The 23199-nt window shown below is 38.0% G+C and overlaps 1 protein-coding gene across 4 annotated transcripts in view; it reads right to left on the reverse strand.

Moving 5' to 3' along the window:
* Map3k20 (mitogen-activated protein kinase kinase kinase 20) overlaps window positions 1–23199 on the reverse strand; it is a 167953-nt gene that overhangs the window by 72123 nt on the left and 72631 nt on the right. For all 4 annotated transcript variants that reach the window (XM_042694144.1, XM_042694145.1, XM_042694146.1 and 1 more), the window contains exons 4-7: window positions 13496–13597; window positions 8725–8790; window positions 6361–6389; window positions 5611–5748 (exon numbers count right to left, since the gene is read on the reverse strand). In XM_042694144.1, the coding sequence (XP_042550078.1) occupies window positions 5611–5748; window positions 6361–6389; window positions 8725–8790; window positions 13496–13597 (335 nt within the window). The remainder of the gene's footprint in view (window positions 1–5610; window positions 5749–6360; window positions 6390–8724; window positions 8791–13495; window positions 13598–23199) is intronic.

The raw sequence follows: 23199 nt of genomic DNA on the forward strand, positions 1-23199 counted from the left end.
CATCTCAGGCTGTCCTCAAACTCATGATCTTCTATCTCAGCCTCTTGACTCCTGTGATTATAGGTGTGTACCATCATGCCTCTCTGACATACAAAGTCTGAGTCTACCAATATTTTGCAAAGTGTGAAAACAATGACCAATAACAATCATGATAATAGCTACTAGTTTTTATTGAGTACCTACTATGTTCCAGGTACCTTAATGTGTCATTAGAATCAATATGGATCCTATTAGATAGACATTATCCTCATTTTATAGGTTAGAAACTAGGGCTGAAGAAAGTTAAATAAATCTGCCCAAAGACATTCAGGTAGCAAGTGGCAGAGCTAGAACAGGAATTGCTACCTCACCATGATGGTCAAGCTCTAAGCCCACAGAAGCTAGAGAAGAAGAAGATGATGCACTACAGTATCACCTTATTAGCGTGGAGCCATGGAAGTAAGGAGAATTAGGCAGGCTGAGATTAGATTTTCCTGGTTTAAAACATAAAAGCCTATTTCTAAGTGAGAATGTAGATGGGATATATGTACTATTTATTTGAACAAGGCTTATAAACCTTTAACTATAAAGCCACTATTTCTTCAGCCGGCATGTAACCTTATTGGAGGCAGAACATGGTAAATGAATGCTGGCTAATATGAAGATAATTAGCAAGAAAATCAGGGAAACTGGCAGATGCTGCTCAAGCAGGAAGAAAAAAAACTCACTGAAGCTTCTTTGGGCTTTTAATCAAGTGTGTAAGGTACTTCTTCAGAAGAGCTACTGAATAATTCTGAATAATTCTGTCTGAGTCACACAAGTGATTAGGAAAAAGTAAGGGGCATCTCAGAAGGAGACAAGCGTAGTGATGGCTGCCAGGAAGGAAAGGGTGAGGAGAGCCAGTCCAGGTACGCAATCACCCTGCCATACGCCTGCGCAGAGGAGGTGGGGAGGGGCAGCAGGAGGGCTGAGCAGGAAATGAAACTCTTCAATTTACTGCAATCACTACACCATGGTGCCAGGGATGGGAGGGGCAAGGACAGCAAGAGCAAGCAAATGAATAGAAGTGGCATTCCTACAGAGTTTGGGAATTAAGAAACAGCCTTAAATAAATCAAATGTTCCAGACCACCAAATGCTCTAGTGAATAGCCTCATGCCTCCTCCTTTCTTGGTTTGACTGGTAAACACATTGCACACACATGTGCACGCATGTACAAAGACTGGATTTTGTGGGGATAAAGTACAACATTATGAGTTTCAGGAACACCAGGAAAAAAAATTATTCTTTTTTAGTGTTTATTCCAACGTTCTCCACTGGAAAGTAACCTAAATCTAATAAGACTTGAACTGTATTTCTCTAAGAGATCTTACCCTGAAAAAATAAGACAATTTCATTTTGCATCTTGTGTCTCTTAGGAGTTACCAAAACCCAGATGGCAGCTGATGGACAAACCACAAGGAATCATCTTATCCATGAGCTCACCATGAACTTCCATGTTCAAAATCTCCAACAAAGCTTTCAGCTTGATTCCAGTGCCACATCTTATCATGTTTTCCTTTCATTCATTCATGTATGTATGTATGAATGTATATATGTATGTATGCGTGCATGCATGCATGTATGTATGTTCCAGTAATAGGGCTTGAACTCAGGGTCTGAGTGCTATCCCTTAGCTTTTTCTGGTCAACGATATTATTTTCTGTTCAACAATATATTCAAAAGATATTATCAATGATCCTGTTTAGGAGAGAGTTGCTTAGAGTAAGAAAAGATCAAGCTACAGAAACATGCAGATCTTTTGTTGTTGGTTGTGGGACTTGAATTCGAGGCCTGAGTGCTATCCCTGAACCACAGTGCCACTTTTGATTTTTCTGGTGGTTAATTGGAGATAAAGTCTCACAAACTTTCCTGCCCAGGTTGGCTTAGAACCACAACCCTCAGGTCCCAGCCTCTTAAGTAGCTAGTATGAGGCACCAGTGCCCAGCTGCAATTATTTCCTTTTATTAATTCCCCAGGTTTGGAAATATACCAAAAAGTAGGTAGAATGAGATAGGATAGCTTTTTCTATATTCAACAAAATGACTTTTGGCACATTAAAAAAAAAAAAGGTAACTTTGTTGAGAAGTCACTTGGAAGTCTAAAAATACATTAAATGATGCTTTAGAATACCAGGGAGGAGTGTGCAGGCCAAACATTACTGTGATCTTTCACCTTAAAAATATTTTCCAACTCATTGTATATTGAGATGTCCTCAGAGCGTAACTGGGCTCACAAGAAAAATTTCTATTTCCAGTTTGCAGAACAGAAACTTGGACGAGGCTGTGTGCTTCTCCTGCCTTTTCTCTTGAGAACAATAGAAAGCCATTACCTGAGCCCAGCTCGTTCTGGAACAGGGCTCTCCAACAAGAGAGGCTGCGTCTTAAGCTACTGGGTTTTGGCTAAGAAGCTTCCAGAAGCTAATCCTTTCTGCCTTGTTATTAGGCTGGCTTTGTTTCTAGACGGTGGCCCGGCCTTGTGTTCTCAGAAGGTTCATTTTTTTTTTTTCAATGATTTTTGTTTGCCTGAAGTCTTTTCTAATTTTTTTGTGTGTGGATTACACACTAAATGTACTTTCTGGCTCTCTCTACAAGAGAAGTTTTCATGAGAGTGTACAAAAATCTCCCTTCTTACAAAATGGAGAGGAACAATAGTAATGTTTATCTGCTTAGAAACAAGGATCATGAGACCCATTTCTGGCACTGGCTGTGTGTTTATTTTAAGGCGGTCCACGGCTAGCTAGTTTTCCCATGTGTTGTTGTAAGAAGCAACACAGATTTATCCAGCTGGGGAGGTCTAGTACTGTTAAGAGAGTGTAGCAGGGACTAAATTCTTATAGCAAGTCTAAAAAAAAAAAGCCCAGAAAAATAAAAAGCAAAAACACATTCCAACTTGTGGGTAACTTTTTTAAAATCATCTTATCCATCTGTGTGTGACTGCTTTGTACATGGAGAGGTCTCAATCAACAACTTAGTAAGCTCTTAATGAACTTTGGGATGTTGTGTGTAACCAGATGCTCCTACTAACACAGGTGACCTGGGCAGCCTCCTCCTTTAGAAAGGATACCAAAGGACACATTTTCCCTAGATAGAGGTAATTTTCAAAGATGATATTACCACAAACTTCGAATCCTAACCACAGCCCTATTGTAATGACCATCCTTTCCTGTTCATTGATGTCATAGCTATTTTGAAAGCACAAATGCTTTCTTCATGTAAAAAAAATCTGACACTGCTCAAACCAAGGGAATCTGGCAGGCATGGCTTGTACTTTTTCTTTTACTAATAGCATTTGTTTAGAACAAACAGAATGAAAGGGGTCAACAACATTAAATATAATCTTGAATTCTTATTTGTAATTAATTTAGCATGTATAAGTACTTCTCTGAAGACAGCTCTGTCAAAAGAGCTCTCTGCATGATGTAAACCAGAATTCTGACCCAATCTCTCACTTCAAGACAGAAATTTTTGGGTTTTTTGTTTTGTTTGTGCCAGTACTGGAGCTTGAACTCTTGGCCTGGTTGCTGTTCCTTGAGCTTTTTTGCTCAAGGCTAGAGTTCTACCACTTGAACCACGGCTCCACTTTGGCTTTTTGCTGCTTAACTGGAGATGATAATCTCACAGACCTTCTTCTCCTTCACTCTGGCTTTAAACCTTGATCTTTAGATCTGAGACTCATGAGTAGCTAGGATGACAGGTGTGTGCTAGCAGTGCCTGGGAGAAGTTGCTTGCAAGAAGTCACTGGGGAGAAATCTGTGCTCAGCAGTTTGGGAAGAGCTCTGGCATGTATATATGGATCTGATGTTGATATCGTCCTGTGGCAGTGTCTGAGGCAATGTGATTCTCAGGCAGCACTTAGCATCTAAAATGCTTCATCAGCTACAGAGCTGGCTTCCATAAATTAAATTACTTGATAGATTTGTTAAATCTCTTCCTTAATAAAAACCAAGCCAAACCAAACTCAGGTAAATCAGCCAGCCAGACACTGCTGGTTCAAGCCTATAATCCTAGTTACTCGAGAGGCTGAGGTCTGAAAATCAGTTTGAAGCCAACCCAGGCAAAAAATTCTGTGAGACATAGGACGTGAACTATGCTAATGGACACGTACTCTATCACTAAGCTAAATCCCTAGCCCCTTGCCCCCCCCCAGTCTTATATTGTAATAAGTCTCCCACTTTCAGATTCTTCACAAGATGAATGCATGATATAGTAACTTTTGACATAGGAGATAATTTTAGAATCCAGTCTCCTTTAGAACTATTGCTTTATTTTTTCCTTCTTTCATTGAGAATTACTTCAGTACTAGCTATAATAATGCATAGTTTTCATTCTTAGAAACATTCAGAATTAGAGCAATTAATGGTACCATTATCTTCCAGTCTTAAAGGTCAGTCTAGCCTTAAACTAAAACATATATTTCATTCTTGAAATTATTCTTTTTCAATAGGTGACAAAATTAATCTCCGGTACGGTTCCCTGGTATACACAGGATATGCTATGATTTAGAAACAAACTAGCCAATTGCAAAAGCCTCCAAGTGATCTCAGACAGAAGTAAATACCCAGACACTGCAAAAGGGACAGGCGTGCGCCTGACCTCACACTCTCCTCTCCAGCCAGCAGCAAGCACCTTTGGGAGGAGCATGCACAGGTTCAGGATGAAAAGAGTGCCCAAACTAGTCTGTTTCTTTTATTATTATAATGCAAACATCCTATAAAAAGTGATATGAATAGAGAGGCTGTCCATACAGAGTCTAAACAGAGGGAGAACGAGACATAAAGGTAAAAGGTAAAAATACTACTTTGGAGTTTTTAAAGTATATATGGTATTTTAGGAAAAAACTTATCTTCAAAGAGAGGTAACAAGTTCATTTCTCTGGCAATAATGATGTTCATTCCTGGCTTCTTTCTCCCTCATAAGGCAGGAGAACAATCCTGCTTCTTAGCTGGGTCTTCCCATGCTCTTTCCTTTCAAAGATCATCTTCCCCCACCTCATGGTTCTATACTTGATGTAGCTCTGTTCTCTTGTAGCACCTTAGAATTACCTCTCAGGTAGCCATTATTACTTCCTAGCATGGGCATTGCTTGTGCAAGGCCATCTTGTCCCAAGTAATTTTCTTCCATAGTTTTAGAAATTCATACAGCAGTTTCATAGTTGACACTCAAACGATTCCTATTTATTAACTCACTTTGGCAGATCTGTTAGTGGTCTGTTAGCACTTAAGCAACGATTACAAAGACAACTTGTTCCAACTGATTAACTCCACTGAATTACACAAACAGTCTACAGTCTTCTTCCTGCCCCCCCCCCAGCAAAAAAAAGCCCACTCCATAGAGTCCATTAGGTCCAACATGAATTCAAGTTCAATCTAATTTTTTTCTTTTTGTTTTTCTCAAATAACTTGGATACATAAAAGTGATCAGAACATTTTGGCAATCAGGAAGTTCTCTTCCTGTGCCCCTGCTCTAGGCATGCCTCCAGAAAGAGCAGTCCTATCTTAAGTGAAACTAGGTTAAATGGTGCCATCTTTCTTCTTTAGGCTGATTGCTCTATGTATGTACTTTGGAAAATAAGAAATGAGAAACAAACTTACCACACCATAGGAATATGTGTCACAGGTTTCAGACACAGGGAGACTCTGTATAACCTCTGGAGCCATCCAAGGAAAAGTTCCAACCAAGGACATGTGTGTTGTATGGTTATGAAACCGTGAGGCACCAAAGTCACAGATCTGAGAACAGAAGAACCAGAATCAGCTTCCTACTGCCCTATAATATGGGAATATGAAAAACTGAAATGAACAAAAATTAACCACAAGTGTGTGTGTGTGTGTGTGTGTGTGTGTATGTGAGAGAGAGAGAGAGAGAGAAAGAGAGAGAGAGAGCGAGAGTGAGAGTGTCCTGGGGCTTAAACTCCACTGGACTTGAGTTCAAGGCTAGTGCTCTACCTCTTGAGCCACAGCTCCATTTCTGGCTTTTATTGGTGGTTAACTGGAGATAAGTCTCAGGGACATTGCTGCCCTAGCGAGCTTTAAATCTTGATCCTCAGATCTCAGTCTCCTAGGTAGTTAGGATTATGGGTGTGAGCCACCTGCTCCTGGTTGTTTAACTTATTTTTTTTTGTCGGTCATGGAGCTTGAACTCTGGGCCTGGACGCAGTCCCTCAGCTCTTCAGCTCAAGGCTAGTACTTTGCCACTTAAGCCACAGCGCCACTTCCAGCTTTTTCTGCTTATGTGGTACTGAGGAATTGAACCCAGGGCCTCATGCATGTGAGGCAAACACTCTACCACTGAGCCACCATCCCAGCCGTATCAATTTTTTAAATTAAAGGAGAGAATCTTACCTTCAATACTCCATCAGCAGCTATAACAACTAAAGAAAAAAGATATGACTATCATTATTTTGTTTGAATAGTTGTATACTAAACAAAAGCAGAATCTATTATATCCAGTTTTAATATAAAAGTATAGATATAGAAAATTAAAGTCTTCTTCCTTCTCTTAGGGAAAATTCACAAAAAGTTAAGCCTAGATGCCTTCATTATGAGTGCATATGCATACCTATCAAATACATAGGTTTGGAGACATGGCTCAAGTGGTACAGAGCCTGCCTAGTACCTATACCCTGAGTTCAATCCCCAGTACCACCACAAAATGTCCCCCTCACAAGCTATAGTATTAAAAAAAATAGTGCTGTTATATAGCCTTCATGCTGTTTGTATGGGTAATTGATATTTTCCATTTATTTTATTTACTTATTTTTGTGCTTGTAGTGGGGCTTGAACTCAGGGCCTTCAATTTTCACTTGTGTTTTTCACTCAAGGCTGGTGCTCTACCATTTCAGCTACATCACACTTCTAGTTTTTTTTTTTCTGGTTAACTGGAGGTAAGATTCACACAGACTTTTCTTCCCCCAGCCTGGCTTCAAACTGTAATTAGATCTCAACCTCTGGAGTAGTTAGGATTACAGGCATGAGCCACCAGTGGCTGGATAACATTTTCCTTTATTAATCATGTGCTTAATTGTTGATTTAATTAATCACTAATTCCCTATGGTAGATTTAGACTATACTAAAGTCAAATGATTCCTTTAGATTGAAATTCTGAGCAGTAACTGAAAATTTATACTCATACAACTCTGGTACATCCTAGTAGATTTTAGACTATTTCCTAATGAGTTCCCATTAGCCAAGTATGTCTCACAAGTGTTTAGTTCCAGGAAGCTTCTGTTTAAGAAGAGGCAAAGGCTAAGTGATGACCTGGAAGAGGGCAGGATAACTAGGTAGAGCCACCTGATAGGGTTACTCTGTGTGTTGTGGGACCACTGATGAGTGGCAACTGCCAACAACTTTCCCATCCCCCATCAGGCACATGCCTGGGTCTTCTTCATCTCCTTGTCCTCACTACCTATTCTAAGAACCACACTACTAGCAAATATCCATTTTACCTTCAGTGGTCTAAAGGTTTCCTAAAAAATAAAAAAGAAAATCAATGGTTCTTCTCATTACTGAGAACCATTTAGAAAGCACAGAAATTATTTATTGATAGCAAGGTTGTCCCCCCACCCCCATCCAATTACTTTTTATTTATTTTTTTTTTGGGGGGGTCCGGTCGTGGGGCCTAAACTCTGGGCGCTGTCCCTCAGCTCTTCAGCTCAAGGCTAGCGCTCTACCACTTGAGCCACAGCACCACTTCCAGCTTTTTTCTTTTTGCTTATGTGGTGCTAAGGAATCGAACCCAGGGCCTCAGGCATGCAAGGCAAGCGCTCTACCACTGAGCCATCTTCCCAGCCCCCAATTACTTTTTAAGTAGCCACTCTGTTGTTTCTTTAACTAGTTCTGTTCAAGCTAAATAATCCTATTGCCTTTCTCCAATAACTCTGAAATGATGTAATGGAAGAAATTCTGTTACCATTCCTACTTGGAGGTAATGTCTAATCCTCCAAGTTATTTTAAAATGCTCACACTCCAAAATATACACTCCAGGATGATAAATAAACTCCAGGGGAACAGAGAGAAGAAACCCACAAGTATGCCAATCATTTGGGGGCCCTTCTCCAAGAAATGAGCACAAGTGACATGAAGAATTTTTCACCATACAATTCAGGAGTAACAAAACTCAAGACTGTGCGTCTAGAGAACCATCTAAAAATAGAAGACTAAAAATACACTTCTGTCCACTCTGACCTAGCAGTACCTCATTCAGAAAACAGAGATGTGTTAAAAATTTGGCTGAGGCTGGGAAGGTGGCTCAGTGGTAAGAGCTCTTGCCTTGCATGCCTGAGGCCCTGGGTTCGATTCCCAGCACCACATAAGCAAAAAGAAAAAAGCCAGAAGTGGCGCTGTGGCTCAAGTGGTAGAGCGCTAGCCTTGAGCTGAAGAGCTGAAGGACAGCGCTCAGGCCCAGAGTTCAGGCCCCAGTTCCGGACCAAAAAAAATTTGGCTGACAGGTATCAGCTAAACAGTTCTTATAATAGAAAAAAAAGAGAAATAATCAATCCAATATCCACAGTCTGTGCTATTCATATTTTAGAGCAGCAGGCAGCTTCTTCAACTAATATTTTGATTTCTGATATTTACTGAAAGTGGAAAGATTTCATGGTAAGTCAAACTATAAGTTACAAGAGAAAGCACCATGCTTATTCCTATGTACAGGTACATGCCACTTATTGAGAAACGGGTAAAAGAAAACACATATGACTACATTACCATTTCTTGACTTGAGATCCCTGTGAATCACCTTGACAGGAGCCTCCATGTGTAAGTAGTGCATTCCTTTTCATGCAAGAAGGAAAAAAGGCCTATTAGTATTTCCCAGCAACTCTGTGGCAGAAACTAAATCCATATATCCTATTCTTCCATGGTATTTGTAACAGAAACACCATAGAGTTCTACATTAGTCATATAATTTTAGTAAAATTTATATGCAATTTGATTGGGAATAGAGCTAGTTTCAAAATACCTAATCAGGACACTTAATCTCTTAGAATCTTCATGAAAATAGCTTTAGTAACTACCAGAAATGGTGCTCTGTAACTAAGGTATTATGCTAGGAAGGGCTTTCTATATCTGCCAAAGTTTTGACTAGGTGGTCAGTTTTCATCTGGATGGCCACAGTTATCTAATTGCAGCTTAGTTCACTTTCTCTGTATTCATTCAAAAGAGCTGTGAGCAAAGACAGGGTAGGGGTGAGGAGCTGGAGGATTGATTAGTTATGGCTGGTTAAGGGTTTTGTGATCTTCTGATGGAAAAATACATAGTAGTAACTAAATATTTTATTATCTTCACAAAAATAAGTCTTGACACAAACAAAATTATCTCTAATTATTTTATCATTCATGATATTCCTGTAAATAAATATATAAGTTAACAAGTTTTATTATTTTAAATAAAAATTACACTTTATAAAAGACATATTACATGGGTAACTGCTCAAAAATGTTTGATTCTTTCTGTACTTACGTGCTATCTACTCACGTAGAATAAAGAAACAAACATTTTTTAATGAAATACTTCCTCCCCTTTCATTTCTTAAGTTCTGTTTTCTGAACAATGAAAAACTAGTCTCTCTCTCCACCAAATCAAACAGGTCTCTTTTAATAATGATCTATCCATCCATGTTAACTTAATAACTAGGTTTGGGTTTTTAACATTTATAGGACATTTTAATTTTATAAAGGTTAATTTATTAATGATCAACTCTTCTCCTGTTCAGGTTATTATATTTTGAGAAATCATGAAAGAGTAAAAAAATTAAAAAAGGAAACCCATGCTATATAACAATATCAATGAAAAGAAACAAGTTAACAAAAGTATTGGCAACTTAAGTGATATTCAGCAAAGTACAATTGGGATACATGGAATCTCATTTAATATGAAGTCCTACATATTTCAAACTGGAAAAACTGCAATTTGAGTAGCATTTAACAATCTTTATGATGTGATGTCATAATTACCTCTAATTTGTTTAGAAACAAATTCCTGAATGATTTTTCAGGAAGACTATTTAACTACTGGTAGAGATAGAAATAAACACCTTCAGTATTTGCTGACAAATAAGGATTTCAAAACTCATGATTTTAGTATGAAAGCTTGAAATAAAGGTACTTTCTTCCTCATGGCAGATTACTCTAAGAAAAAGTACCATAAGTTATTTGTGTACATGTATGTGTGTATTATGTGTGTACACATCCATTTATATGTATGTATGTATATATACTGGACAGGGCTGAAGTCATACACACACATACATACTTATACAGAATTTGGCACATTACTGCTATAGTAATTGCAATCATATAAAAATTCTATTTAAGTTACTGGGTGCCAGTGGCTTACATTTGTAATCTTAGCTACTCAGGAGACTAGAAGTCTGCAGGGGAAAAAAAGACCTGGGCAGAAAAAAAACGTTCTTCAGACTCCATCATGAAAAAACTGGCAGAAAAGCAGAGCTGGAAGTGTGGTTCAAGTGACAGTGCCAGCTGAGCAAGTGTGAGGCCCTGAGTTCAAACTCTAATATAACAAAAAATAAATAAAACTCCCTCCATGTTCTTGTAGAAGTACCTCTCTTGTTTTTATTACAAACCATTAAAAAGACTGAGCAGGCCCTAGGTTCAAGCCCCATGACCAACAAAAAAATTTTTAAATAAAAAGATTGAAAAATATTTTCATCAGATACTCAAAGTTCCTTTAAAATATTTGATATGGGGAGATTTTGTAGATCCAGGCTGATCTGCCCCAAGCGTAGGGTGGTCTGTAGTAAATTCAGATGTCTTTGTGGCCCACCCCCATACTCTTCAAGGGAGAGAATCCTTTTTCGATTTGAGGCTATACTCTGTCAACAGCGATGATGTTGAGGAATGCCTAGTTCAAAAAAGCAAGAGTCAGCTCTTATTTAGATGAATTATTCATTCTTTGATTTCTCAATATACTGTTACTTCAGTGGTTTCAATTCTGGTCAAACTGAAAAGCACAGGCTAGATTTGAAACAGGGTCAACAAAGTCAAGTTTTCCTACTTAATCTCTAACTTCTATACCTTACTGGATAGGGCAGAAGTTACTCCAAAAGCATTGACTTCGTTCTCTATTTATAGATCATCTCATTTATAGATTATCCAAAAGGATTTTTCAATGTTACTTATGACTTATGTAGATAAGCCTCTTGTCAGCTGAAGCCAAGCATATTAGCACTTGTCTTTCAGATCAACTCACGGATCATGCCAGAGGGACTTTATTATTTTTTCAGGTTTGGACTCTGTTCAGGGGATCTACTCCTATTCTTCTCTCCTATTCAGGACCTCTGGTTCCAGGTCACTACTTAATCCTGTTTCTTCTCTTCCCTGCACAGTGCCAGTTCTCTTGAGAAATGATGATGATGGCAGAGCTATTCTGGAGCCAAGAGACTTGTCCCTTGGTCAGGGATAATGTGGCAGCACAGGGGTGGGTGGTGTTGTTACATGCCTGGACTTATGGCCTGAGGTGGAGCACAGCTGGAAGAACAGTGGCCCATGGCAGTTGATTTGTCTGCTGTCCCTCCATCTTAAGTGCATTGAATAATAAATAGTGAGGTGTGATTGCCTGAGAACCCTACAAGTTGATATTTGTAAGGTAAAGTACCCCAAGACAAGGACTGCATGGCATGTACATTTACATTATGCAAGTATAGTACATTTCCTCAATGCTGCAGGCAGCTCCCAATCGTTTCTGAGATGCCAAGAAGTAACTATGATGTTTCATGAAACTGTCTTGAAGACTATGAAATTTTCAGGCTGATTTGGGATGCTTGATACAAGAATACATGATTAAGTTCATTAACCCAACCAAAGCTTTGAGTATTCCATCCTAAACATAGAGTTGTTACTCTCCTTTCCCCCTCCCCTCCCCCCTCCCCCTCCCCTCCCCCCTCTTTTCTCCCTTTTTCCTCCCCCCCTCCTCTGTCTTCTTCTCCTCTTTTTCCTTCTCTTCCTCCATCTTCTTTCTTCTTCATACTGGGTCTTGAACTCAGGGCCTAGGTGCTATCCCTCCCCCTCTGTCTCCCCCATTCCCTCCTCCTCCACTCCTCTCCTTGATCCCTCTCTTCTTCTTCCTCCCTCTCCCCCTCCTCCTCCTCTTCCTCCAACTCCTCCTCCTCTCTTTCTTCCTCTTCTTCTTCCTCCTTCTCCTTCTCTTTCTCCTCCTCCTTTTTCCTGGGGCTTGAACTCAGGGCCTGGGCACTACCCCTTAGCTCAAGGCATGCATTCTACCACTTGAGTCATACCTCTACTTTTGGCCTTTTCCTGGTTTACTGAAGATTAAAGAGTCTCATGGACTTTCCTGCCCAGGCTACTGCTAACCACAATCCTCAGACCTCAGCCTGTTGACTAGCTAGGATTACAGGTATGAGCCACCAGCTTCTGGCTGCTTACTTTTCTTATAATAATTTACCATTCAATAGCAGCATCTTACATAAAACTTTGAAAACAACGTTTTCTCCCCCACAGACCCTTTTCAAGAATATGACAGGTGCAGAGGAAACAAAATAGTCAAGGAAATATACCCAAGAAAAACTATTATTTCTGGAAGTCACTGTGTGGCTTTGCCTTGCAGTGAAAGCAAAGCCTGGACTACTCCCCTTACAGAATGCCAAGGAACATTATATTTGCTTTGTAAAGAGATGTTTGTAGAGAAAGAAGCAATAAGATGCAAAGAAGTTAATTGCCCCAGTAAAATATGGACACACTTGCTTCCTAGAGGTTGCTAGAATACAAATGTAACTATCAGCACTCATTACTCAGATCAAGTTGTTTCCAAAGCAACTATGATGGTTATAAATAAAACCCCAAACTGTTCAGTTAGGAAAATGGAAAAAAAAGATAAAAATAAATGGAATTTGAACTGCTTTAGAAAGCATGAGTCTCTGCTGGAATTTGTGGAGAGAAAAGAACTAGGCACCTTGTTTAGAGATTTTGTGTGGTAAAAAATATTTCATTTCCGAGGGTGGTATCCAAGCTTACATTAAATACAAAATAAAATTGGAGTCACTTTTATACAGTAGAACCATTTAAAATTTTAAGAAAGTGGTTACTATTATATTATTCTGTATACAAAATGAAGAGTACTAATCCTATGACACATTATGTTTTTAGATACTTCCAGAGACTTTTTAGAGACTTCCAGAACAACAACGGAATTTCGATATTTTTTCCCATTTGATACGTTAAGCAAGTTTATCAATTATGTCAGAGAAACAGTAAAAATATCTAATCTGAGTTTGTTGATTTTGTCAAAGTTGAAGTAAAGAAGGAAAAAAGAGAGAGAGAGAGAGAGAAAAGGCATTCAGGAGTAGAAAGGCAATGACTTAAAATATGTTTTAAAATATCTGTTCAGTAAGTTGGTGGTCTAAACAAAAAGAATATCTAAAGACACAGAAGAAGCTTTCGGACATAAATCTCCATGTGCCAATTCTATAGGAATTCTGTAGGATACGGCAAGGCAGCATTACCTTTGGCTACGTCGGTGGCCCACGTCATGATGTGATCCATGTCCATCTCCTCACTTCTGTTACTGTTGATGTAATCATACAGCGACCCCAGAGAAGCATATTCTAGTTTAAAAGGACAAAGAAGTACATAATTAAAACCAAATTACATTTCAGAAATAGGATTTCATAGTTCTATTGAAAAAACATGTTAGAGACCTTAGGAAAAGACATCAAAATTATATATAACAAAGTTTCTAAAAAATTGCTGGGGACGGGCACCAGTGGCTCATGCCTATAATCCTATCTACTCAGGAGGCTGAGATCTGAGGATCAAGGTTCAAAGCCAGCCCAGGCAGGAAAGTCTATGAAACTCTTATCTCCAATAAACCACCAGAAAACCGAAAGTGGTGCTGTGGCTCAAGTGGTAGAGCGATAGCCTTGAGCTGAAGAGCTGAGGGACAGTGTCCAGGCCCAGAGTTCAAGCCCCATGATCAACAAATATAAATAAATAAATAAAAATTAAAATAAAAAAATTAAAAATTGCTAGGTACTGGTAGCTCATACCTAAAATCTTGAGACAGAGGTTTGAAGCCGGCTGGAGCAGAAGAGTCTGTTGGATTTTTATCTCCAATAAATCAGCACAAAGTTGAAAGTTGGGGATGTGGTTCAAGCAGTAAAGCATCAGCCTTAGCAAAAAAGCCAAGTGAGAGTGCAAGGCCCTTGAGTTTAAGCCTCAGAACCAGTACTACCCATGCCCCTCACCCCGCCAAAAAAAAGAGTTAATGTCATCCTAGAAAAAGGTCTATCAAAGACAAGGCTGCCAAAACTTCAGTGGAGAATCAAAAGCCATTTATTTAGCTGAAACTGAGAAACATAAAGAGGTGTGGATTAATGTACTGGAAATAATCACAGGTATGTAAATAGATATTTCTTTAAAAAGTATTATTATGACAAATAATGTTCAATCAGAGTATACAGCCATGTCAATGAATCAAATCCTGGTTACAGAGTTTTCCAAATTTCAGCACAAAACCTCAAGAAAGTGAGAAAATTCCTTTCAAAATGGCTTTAAAGTAAAATTACATACCATAAAATCCACCAGATCTCAGTGGTGAAATCTTTTGGGATTTTCCAGGGCTGGGCAGTAACTACCATAACACAGTCTTAGATCTTTCTTACTATCCCTAACTCCCCCCAGCGTTCCTCCCAGTCCTCACACTGGTCCTGGGAGCTGCCTTCCCTTTTTGCAACTTAGCCTTTTCAGGGTGCTTCAAATGGGACCATACCAACTGTGGTCTTGGTGTCTAACTTCATTCCCCAAACGTAGTATTTTCATTGTGTGTTCACATTGTGGCATGGAGCTAAACTTCATTACTTTACGTAAATGAATTTTATTCCTCTGTATGGATATACATTTACTAGCTGACAGACCTTTGGATTGTTCCAGGTTTGAGGTTATTATGAATAATGGACATTCAAGTCTGCAGGGGGAATGTGTTCATTTCTCTTGGATACACATATTACTGAGATTAGAATTGCAGGTCACAGGGCAAGGTTAGAAACTATCAGCTTGCATTGCAAAGAGTCTGTATCATGTAATGATGCCAGCAGCAGTAAATGAGGGTTTCAGTCTCTCCACATCTTTGCCAACACTTGATATTAGCTTTTGCATTATATGGGGTACAATTCTAGCATATCTTGTAATCCCTTTTTAAAAAATGCAGTACCATAGTTTGAACTCATACTGGCTTGGCATGTGTTTATCTGTTGACTCATGCCACCAGATCTTCTTTGCACTAGTTTAGGTTTGTGTCTGAACTTTGGTACTCCTATATTACATTTCCTGATAGCTTAGGTGACAGGCGTACAATATCATGCCCAGCTCCTTCATTTGGTGTGGAGACTCACAAACTTCTTTGCCTGGACTGAACTGAAGCCCCAACTCCCCAATCTCAGTTTCCCATGTAACTGGATAATAGGCACATACCATCATGCCGTTAATAGCTGATCATTCACAAATATTTTCCCTTGGACTAGCCTCAAGTTTAGTTCTTTTTAAAAGACTGACTTGGTTATTTCTAGTTCTTTTTTCATTTCCATGTACAGTTTAAGATTGGCTTATAAATTTGTATGGTACTATCAACTGAGATTAACACAGCAATTATGTTGAATTTATAGATCACTTTGGGAAGAACAGTCATGACCAATAATATTCAATCTTCCAGATCATCAACATGTAATGTTTATTTATTTAGATCTTTAATTTTTCTCACCATCCTCTATGTTTAAATCTTACACTCATTTGTAAAATTCATTACTCAATTATTTCATTTTTTGAAGGCATTGTGAGTGGAGTTCTTTCTTAATTTTATCTCTAGGTTGTTCACTTCTAAAGCATAAAAACAACTGATTTTTGATATTGCCTTTCAATCCCTGTGATTTTTAAAAATGTGTCACAGGACTGTTTTGTGTGGAATACTGAGGATACAAGTTGTCATTAAGATAGTTTTACTTTTTTCTGTTCAATATGAAGTCCTTCATTTTCTTTTTTCTGCCTAATTTGACTGGCTAGAACCTTCCACCCACTTCTGAATACATGTGGTAAGAATAGAACCTCCCTTTCTTGTTCTCAGGCTTGGGAGAAACAGGAAGCTTTACTATTAAAAATGGTATTATCAGCTGGGTGCTGGTGGCTCAGGTCTATAATTCTAGCTCCTCAAGAAGCTGAGATCTGAGGATCACAGTTCAAAGCCTGCCCGGGCAGGAATGTTCATGATACTCTTATCTCCAATTAACCACCAGAAAACCAGAAGTGGCGGTGTGGCTCAAGTGGTAGAGCACTAGCCTTGAGCTGAAAAGCTGAGGGTCAGTGCCCAGTTCCAGAGCCATGACCAACAACAACAACAAAAATGGTATTCTCTGTGGAATTTTTTAGATGCTATTTCTCATGTTGGAAGAACACTCCTTTCTATCTCTAGTCTGTTGAGATTTTTTTTTAATTGCCGATAGGTGTTACAGTCTGTTGAATATTTTTTTCTGTGTCTTGAAACATTTATATAAAGTTTTTGCCTTGTGCTTTATATTAACCAATTTCAGATGTATTCTGAACCCTGTATTCTCGGGACAAATTCCATTTGGCCATGGTAGATGACCATCTATGGCTAGATTAGATACGTTAAAGTAGTTAAGATTTTTTTGCATTCTTAAATCCAAATATGAGTTTATATGTAAAGGTCATATATGAATGTGAACTATATATGTATAGGATGCATATATCTAATGCATACCTATATAAAATATATAATATGTATGACACACACATAGAATTCACATATATTGGAGTCTGTGCAAAATCTATGCCATTTATTCCTTCAGTATTTCCATGGGCTAAGGTTTTTGCATTTATTTTTATGACTATTAGTGTATGTTTTGTGTGGCTTTGATAAAGGGATAATACTGGAGCCTATGGGCAGGTTTGGTATTATTTCTTTTTAAACAATATCTATTCTTACCTAGTGGCCTTACTTACAAAGTATCCTGAAGAAAATGTATTACAAATATGTGTTCTTTGTTGGGTGGTGTGCTCTGTAGTATGTGAATTAAGTATACAGTTAGTTGGTTGAGAGCATTCCTGAAGTTTCCTACATCCTTGCTAATTCTGTTTACTATATCAATCATGGAAAAGACTGAAATGGATTATTGCTCAATTGTCTATTAATTCTGAATCACCTTTTAATTTAGTCAATTTTTACTTCACATATTTTATGAGTCTGTTAGATATATATATTTATAATTGTTATAAACTCCTGATATATGAACCCCTTTATCATTATAAACAATACCCTAACTGTTCTCTAAATTTTTTGCTTTATGTCTACTTTGTCTAGATTACTAATTACTATAGATCTCTACAGGTTACTGTTTGCATAACATTTCCTTATTTTTCCCTCTTACTTTTACCCTATTTGTGTCTTTGACTCTAAGGGAACTATCTCCTAAAGAGAGTATGTAGTTAGTTAGAACTTGCTTTTAATATACAGTCATATGGTCTCTGCCTTTTGACAAGGATGTTTAGACCATTCACATTTAATGTAATTATTGAAGTATTTGGCATCTATTTGTTACCTATTTCTCCCGTCCTTCTCAGTCTTCAGCTCCTCCTGCACTGCCCTCTTCTTGTATTGTATTTATTTTCTTTTTCTTGTATGTGTCTGTGTGTGCATGCATGTGTGCATGTGGATGTACATGCACTCATACATGCGTGTATGGTAATATCCACAGTTGAACACAGGGTCTTATGCTCTCAGCTTTTTTGCCCATGGCTAGTGTCTTTCCACTTAAGCCAGTCTGCTAGTCCAGTCCAGCATTTTGGCTGGTTAGTCTGAGATAGACTCTCATAGATTTTTCTGCCCAGATTGGCTTTGAACCACAATCCTCAGATTTCAGCCTTCTGAGAAGTTAGGATCAATAGTGTCACTAGTGTCCAGTTTGTGTTTAATATTTCTAGTGTCTCTTTATATTTTCTTGATTACTTTTTTGAGACAGGGCCTTATCCTGTATCCCAGGTTGGACTTAAATTTATAATACTTATGACTCATCTTCCTATGTGTAGGAATTACAGCTGTACACAACTATGCCTGGTCTCCTTTTATATTGTACTCCTTGAATGACTTCTTTTAGTGGTGACACAAAGAATTATAGCATAATCACTTCAGATTAATACTGACTTGAAATGTAAGACATAAGGCATTTATATATCCTATTCTTCAATATAACTCAACTCCGTCTATCATCTTTTTTTTGGGGGGGGGGGTCCGGTTGTGGGGCCTGAACTCTGGGCCTGGGCGCTGTCCCTCAGCTCTTCAGCTCAAGGCTAGCGCTCTACCACTTGAGCCACAGTGCCACTTCTGGCTTTTTTCTTTTTGCTTATGTGGTGCTGAGGAATCGAACCCAGGGCCTCAGGCATGCAAGGCAAGCGCTCTACCACTGAGCCACCTTCCCAGCCCCCCCCATCTATCGTCTTTTATATTATGACATATTAAATTAGCCAACAAAAATTTGATTCTTAATTTTGAAACAAGAATAAATTGAAAGTCTTTTATATTAACCCACATTTTTACTATTTCTTATACCATATTTCTTTTAATTACCATCATTTCCTTTAGTCTGAAGGACTTCTCAATCTCCTTCTCTCTCCCTTTCTCCTTCTCTCCTTCCCATCATTCTCTCTTCCCTCTTTTTCATATAAGAGATCAAGCCTGGGATCTTCTGCTCGCTCACCAAGCACATATTCTAACCTATCCACATCTGCTAGCTACAAATGATCTAATTTTCTATCCAATAATATATTTTAATTTAATTTTTAAAGATAATTTTGGATTTTTTTCTTTTAGCACTTAAAATGTTAGTTTATTTCAATCTGGTCTCCATTATTGTACAAGAGAAGTCAGCCATTGATTATATTGTTATTATATTATGTTGCTGCTTTCAAGAATTTACCTTGTCTTTATCAACAGTTTGTGGTTTGTGTATGAGGTCACATGCACTTATCCTAATTAGTGTTTGGTAGTTGTTTGGTTTTGGTTTTGTTTTTTGTCAATCATGGGGCTTGAACTAAGGGCTTGGGCACTGCCCTTGAGCTCTTTTTGCTCAAGGCTATGCTCTACCACTTTGAGCCACAGCACCACTTCTAGTTTGCTGGTGGTTAACTGGAGAGACTCACAAGACTTTCCTGGCTTTGAATCACAATCTTCAGATCTCAGCCTCCTGACTAGCTACGATTACAGGTGTGAGCTACCAGCATCTAGCTTCTGCACAGGGTTTGTTGTGCTCCTCAGATATGCAGATTAATATATTTTACTCAATTGAAAAATGTTTTTTGGCTATTACTTGTTCAAATATTTTTCTATTTTCTCCTCTCTTTCTTATTATACATTAGTTGGTATACTTAATATCCTGCTGGACTCAGGATTTTTTACTTTCCTCAAATGCTTTCTCCATTTGAATTAGATAAATTTCTATTCATTTAATTGAAGCCCCTTAAGGTTTTTCTTCTGCTCTATGAAACTTAAGTCATTCCAGAAAATTTATGTCTAATTATTCTTTCTTATTTTCAGAATTTCTAATGAGTCCATTTTAGAAAAATAATAATTTCTGCACACTTGATGCTACCTGTTTGTCAAGTCGTGGTTTTCAGATTTTCCTTTATTTCTTTCACCATGGTTTTCTTTAGTTCTCTGAACACACTGTTTGGAAAGCTTCATCTATTAATACCCAGGGATACTACAGGCCTATTTCCATTGGCAGCTTTTAATCCTGAATGTAGTTACACATTCCTATCTCTTTACCCAGGTTTTCTTTAGTTGGAAAGTTTAAATAATTTATCACAGCAACTCCAGATTCTCACTTTACCCTCCTAATGTTATTTCTGATTTTATTTGCTTGGGTGAATCTTATTAAACCTGTTTCCCTTATAGTGTGTCCCTACACTGTGTCTGCTTTCAGTGTTTTATGTTTTTTCCTTTCTTCTTTTTTTTCAAATATTGTTTTTATTTATAAGCCTAGCCTTTTAGCTTCTATCTTTTATCCACAGAGGTTACTATCAGCCAATGGTTAGATAGGACTTCTGGTCAAATACCCTTGGCTGTAAATGAGTATGAAAGTAACAAAGGCACCTTCAGGGATTGGGCTGTTTTTACCTGTGTCCTGGCTTTTACTTTCCATGGACCTTTTTTTTCTCTTTAAAAAAATATATAAGCTCAAGATGTATAAGAAGTGTATGAACACTCAATATCTCTCCATTCTCTGGTTTACATATATGTAAATGTGTAAATGTAACCTCAGCGAGGCATATATTTATTCCAATCACATCCATGAGTTCAGGCTGATAAGGCTGCTGGCAGTCTCTAAGTCCCCTTACCAATGCTGTAGAGGTGGGATTAGACACTGTTCTAGGGCAAGCACTCTTCAACTATAGTAGCAAAGATGCCAGTCCTCATAGCCTGCCCTCTCTGCTGACTGAGCCATCGTGGAAGCAGAGGAGGAATAAAAACAAACCTGCACAAGAATATTACTGATTCTCATTACTATCCTCAATTCAGCAGGCTTTCAACCATTGACATTCCTCAAATTGCTATATATGCTTCGAAATCTGAAACATAAGGAGATTCTCATATGAGAGTCCATCTGAGAAGATGGCAGAGTCAAGACTCGGTCTCCCAACTTCCAATTCCTATTCCAATGTTCTTTCCACCATACCATTCTGATAACTGATACTTTTGAGTCCTCAGAATTGAGTGACAATAGCTCTTGACTCCAACAATGTTCTCTATTAACAAAAAAAAAAAATCCAAGTTCAACTCAAGCCATTCAAAGTCTTCCCTCCAGGTCTCTGACATCTGACACAGATGAGGAGGTTCATACAAGGTTATCTAGGTTAAGCTGACCTTGATCACAAGGTCCATTGCCTGCCACTTCACATTAAGATTTACATATATTCAAGAGGTAGGGTAGGTGCCACTGCTCCTAGCTTGCTTGGTCATTTCAACCCCAAACTCAACATGGTTGGCATGGATACTGCATAGAATAGGCTTTGCTCTAACACTGCAGAAAGTTCGCTGAAAAAGTTTGACTAAACAAACATCTAGTTAAACCAGTCAGCTGCAGGTGGTTCACACCATAATCCTAGTTACTCAGGAGGCAGGTTCAAAGCCAGCCCAGTTAGGAAAATCTATAATACTCTTATCTCCAATTAACCACCAAAAAGCCACAAGTGGATCTGTGACTTAAATGGTAGACCATTAGCCTTGAGCAAAAATACCCCATAAACTCAAGGATAGCACCCAGGTCCTGTGTTCAAGCCCCAGGACTGGCAAAACCAACCAACCAACCAACAAACAAATCTATATTTCTAAGAATATAAATAATATTAATTTAATTTAAAACATCAAAGTCTGACTAGTAGATCTCTTTTTAATAATCAACTTCACAGGCCAATAAGAAAGCTTTAAAAGAATAATTTTTATCACATCATAATTCATAACTGGTGCTGTTTAAGTAATATCAGCAATTTAGCCAAGCATTGGAAGCTCACACCTGTAATCCTAGATACTTAAGAGGCTGAGATCGGAGGATCATGGTTTGAAGCCAACTCAGGCAAGAAAGTCTGTGAGACTCTTTTCTCCAGATTGTACCACAAGAGCCAGAAGTAGAACTGTGTCTTAAGTAGTAGAATGCTATAGCCTTGATAAAAAAAAAAAAGCTCAAAAATAGCACCGAGGCCCTGAGTTCAAGTCCCAGGATAGGCACACACACAATATGCCAGTAATTGCCTACTTACCAATTCTACAGGGAAACAAATACAAATCTATACTAAAGAAATGACCAATTTAACAACAACAAACAAATTGGTAGTTTCAGGTAGAAGCAGGAAGTGATGAAGAGATGCAGGAAATAAAGGACTGACTAATCATATGAGAATACTAAATAATATCAAGCTTACTCATTAAATGACTTGGATTCTCCTTCCCTCCTTCACTTCCCCCCTCTCTGCTGAGGTGACTCAGATAAAATATGCTAAAAATGAATGTGTTTCACATCTGCCTCAGGACTGACAGATTCTTGGAAAAGGGACTTGAGTCTCCTTTTCTATTCTTCATCCCCCCTCAATAAAAACAAACAAACAAACAAGTAAACAAAAAAACTAGAAAATTCCATGAACAACCCATGGATTTAGTTCTGCTAAAATCCCCTTTTCCAAATCATTAAACCTCAAGGTATAAGAGAAGAGAAGCAGTTTCTAATCTCATTGTTATACAGGAGTAATATCTGTCAGAGAAGAATAATAGCAACCACAAATGAGGATCAGAAAACTGAATTCAGAACTAGAAAATAAACATAACAAGGAAAAACTAAAAAATGATGGACTTGGGGGAAAGAGTCATAAGATAATTAAGCCAGAGAAAGACTTAACTTTAACCAGAAATCTGATATGAAAGATCAGATAAGGTTTCCCCTAAAATATGATCCATGAAGGGGTATTTATAGTAAGTAATAAGACATAGCAAGCTTAAGACAAAAATTGCCATATCTCCCATTTCCAGTGCAGATCTAAAAAAGGAAATGGATGTGAAAGACCTCCATCTAAGAACCTACTACTAAAGACCAATGCATGTGAACGTACACACCACCAGAGTATCAGAAAAGACATGACCATGAAACAGAGAGCCCTCGCCTTCCAGAACCTGACTACATGAAAGAGGACATTCAAGAAAAAAGCAACATGACAAAATTGTACCACTCTGTTTCTGCCACTGGCAGTTGATCATGGGGAAACTACTTAAGTTAGGGTTTCAAAAGTAAAATATAAATGGTTTTACCTATCTCATAATGTTATTCTAAGTGTTGGGTAAGATAACTGTATATGAAAAGTTCCCAAGATAATTCTTTCTACTGTGAGTGTATTGTTTATTTGTTTTCTATAAACAACATAAGCTCTTACCTCTACCATGGAAGAAAATAGATTGACTATTTTAAGGGTTTTCTTGCTTTTTTTTGTTTTAATTGAAGAACCTCCATGACAAAGAATGTAATCAAACTTATTTAATTTAAAATGAAACAAAAGTACTCATCGGATTATACAAAACAAGCATGAAATGTTAAAAGTATGTGTTCTGTGTTTTTGTGTAGAAAAATTTTATTGCACTCATTTTTTGAAAAGTATTTTC

The sequence above is a fragment of the Dipodomys spectabilis genome, unplaced genomic scaffold (genome assembly GCF_019054845.1).
Source record: "Dipodomys spectabilis isolate Male_0828 unplaced genomic scaffold, ASM1905484v1 ptg000174l, whole genome shotgun sequence".
NCBI classification, from domain to species: Eukaryota; Metazoa; Chordata; class Mammalia; order Rodentia; family Heteromyidae; genus Dipodomys; species Dipodomys spectabilis.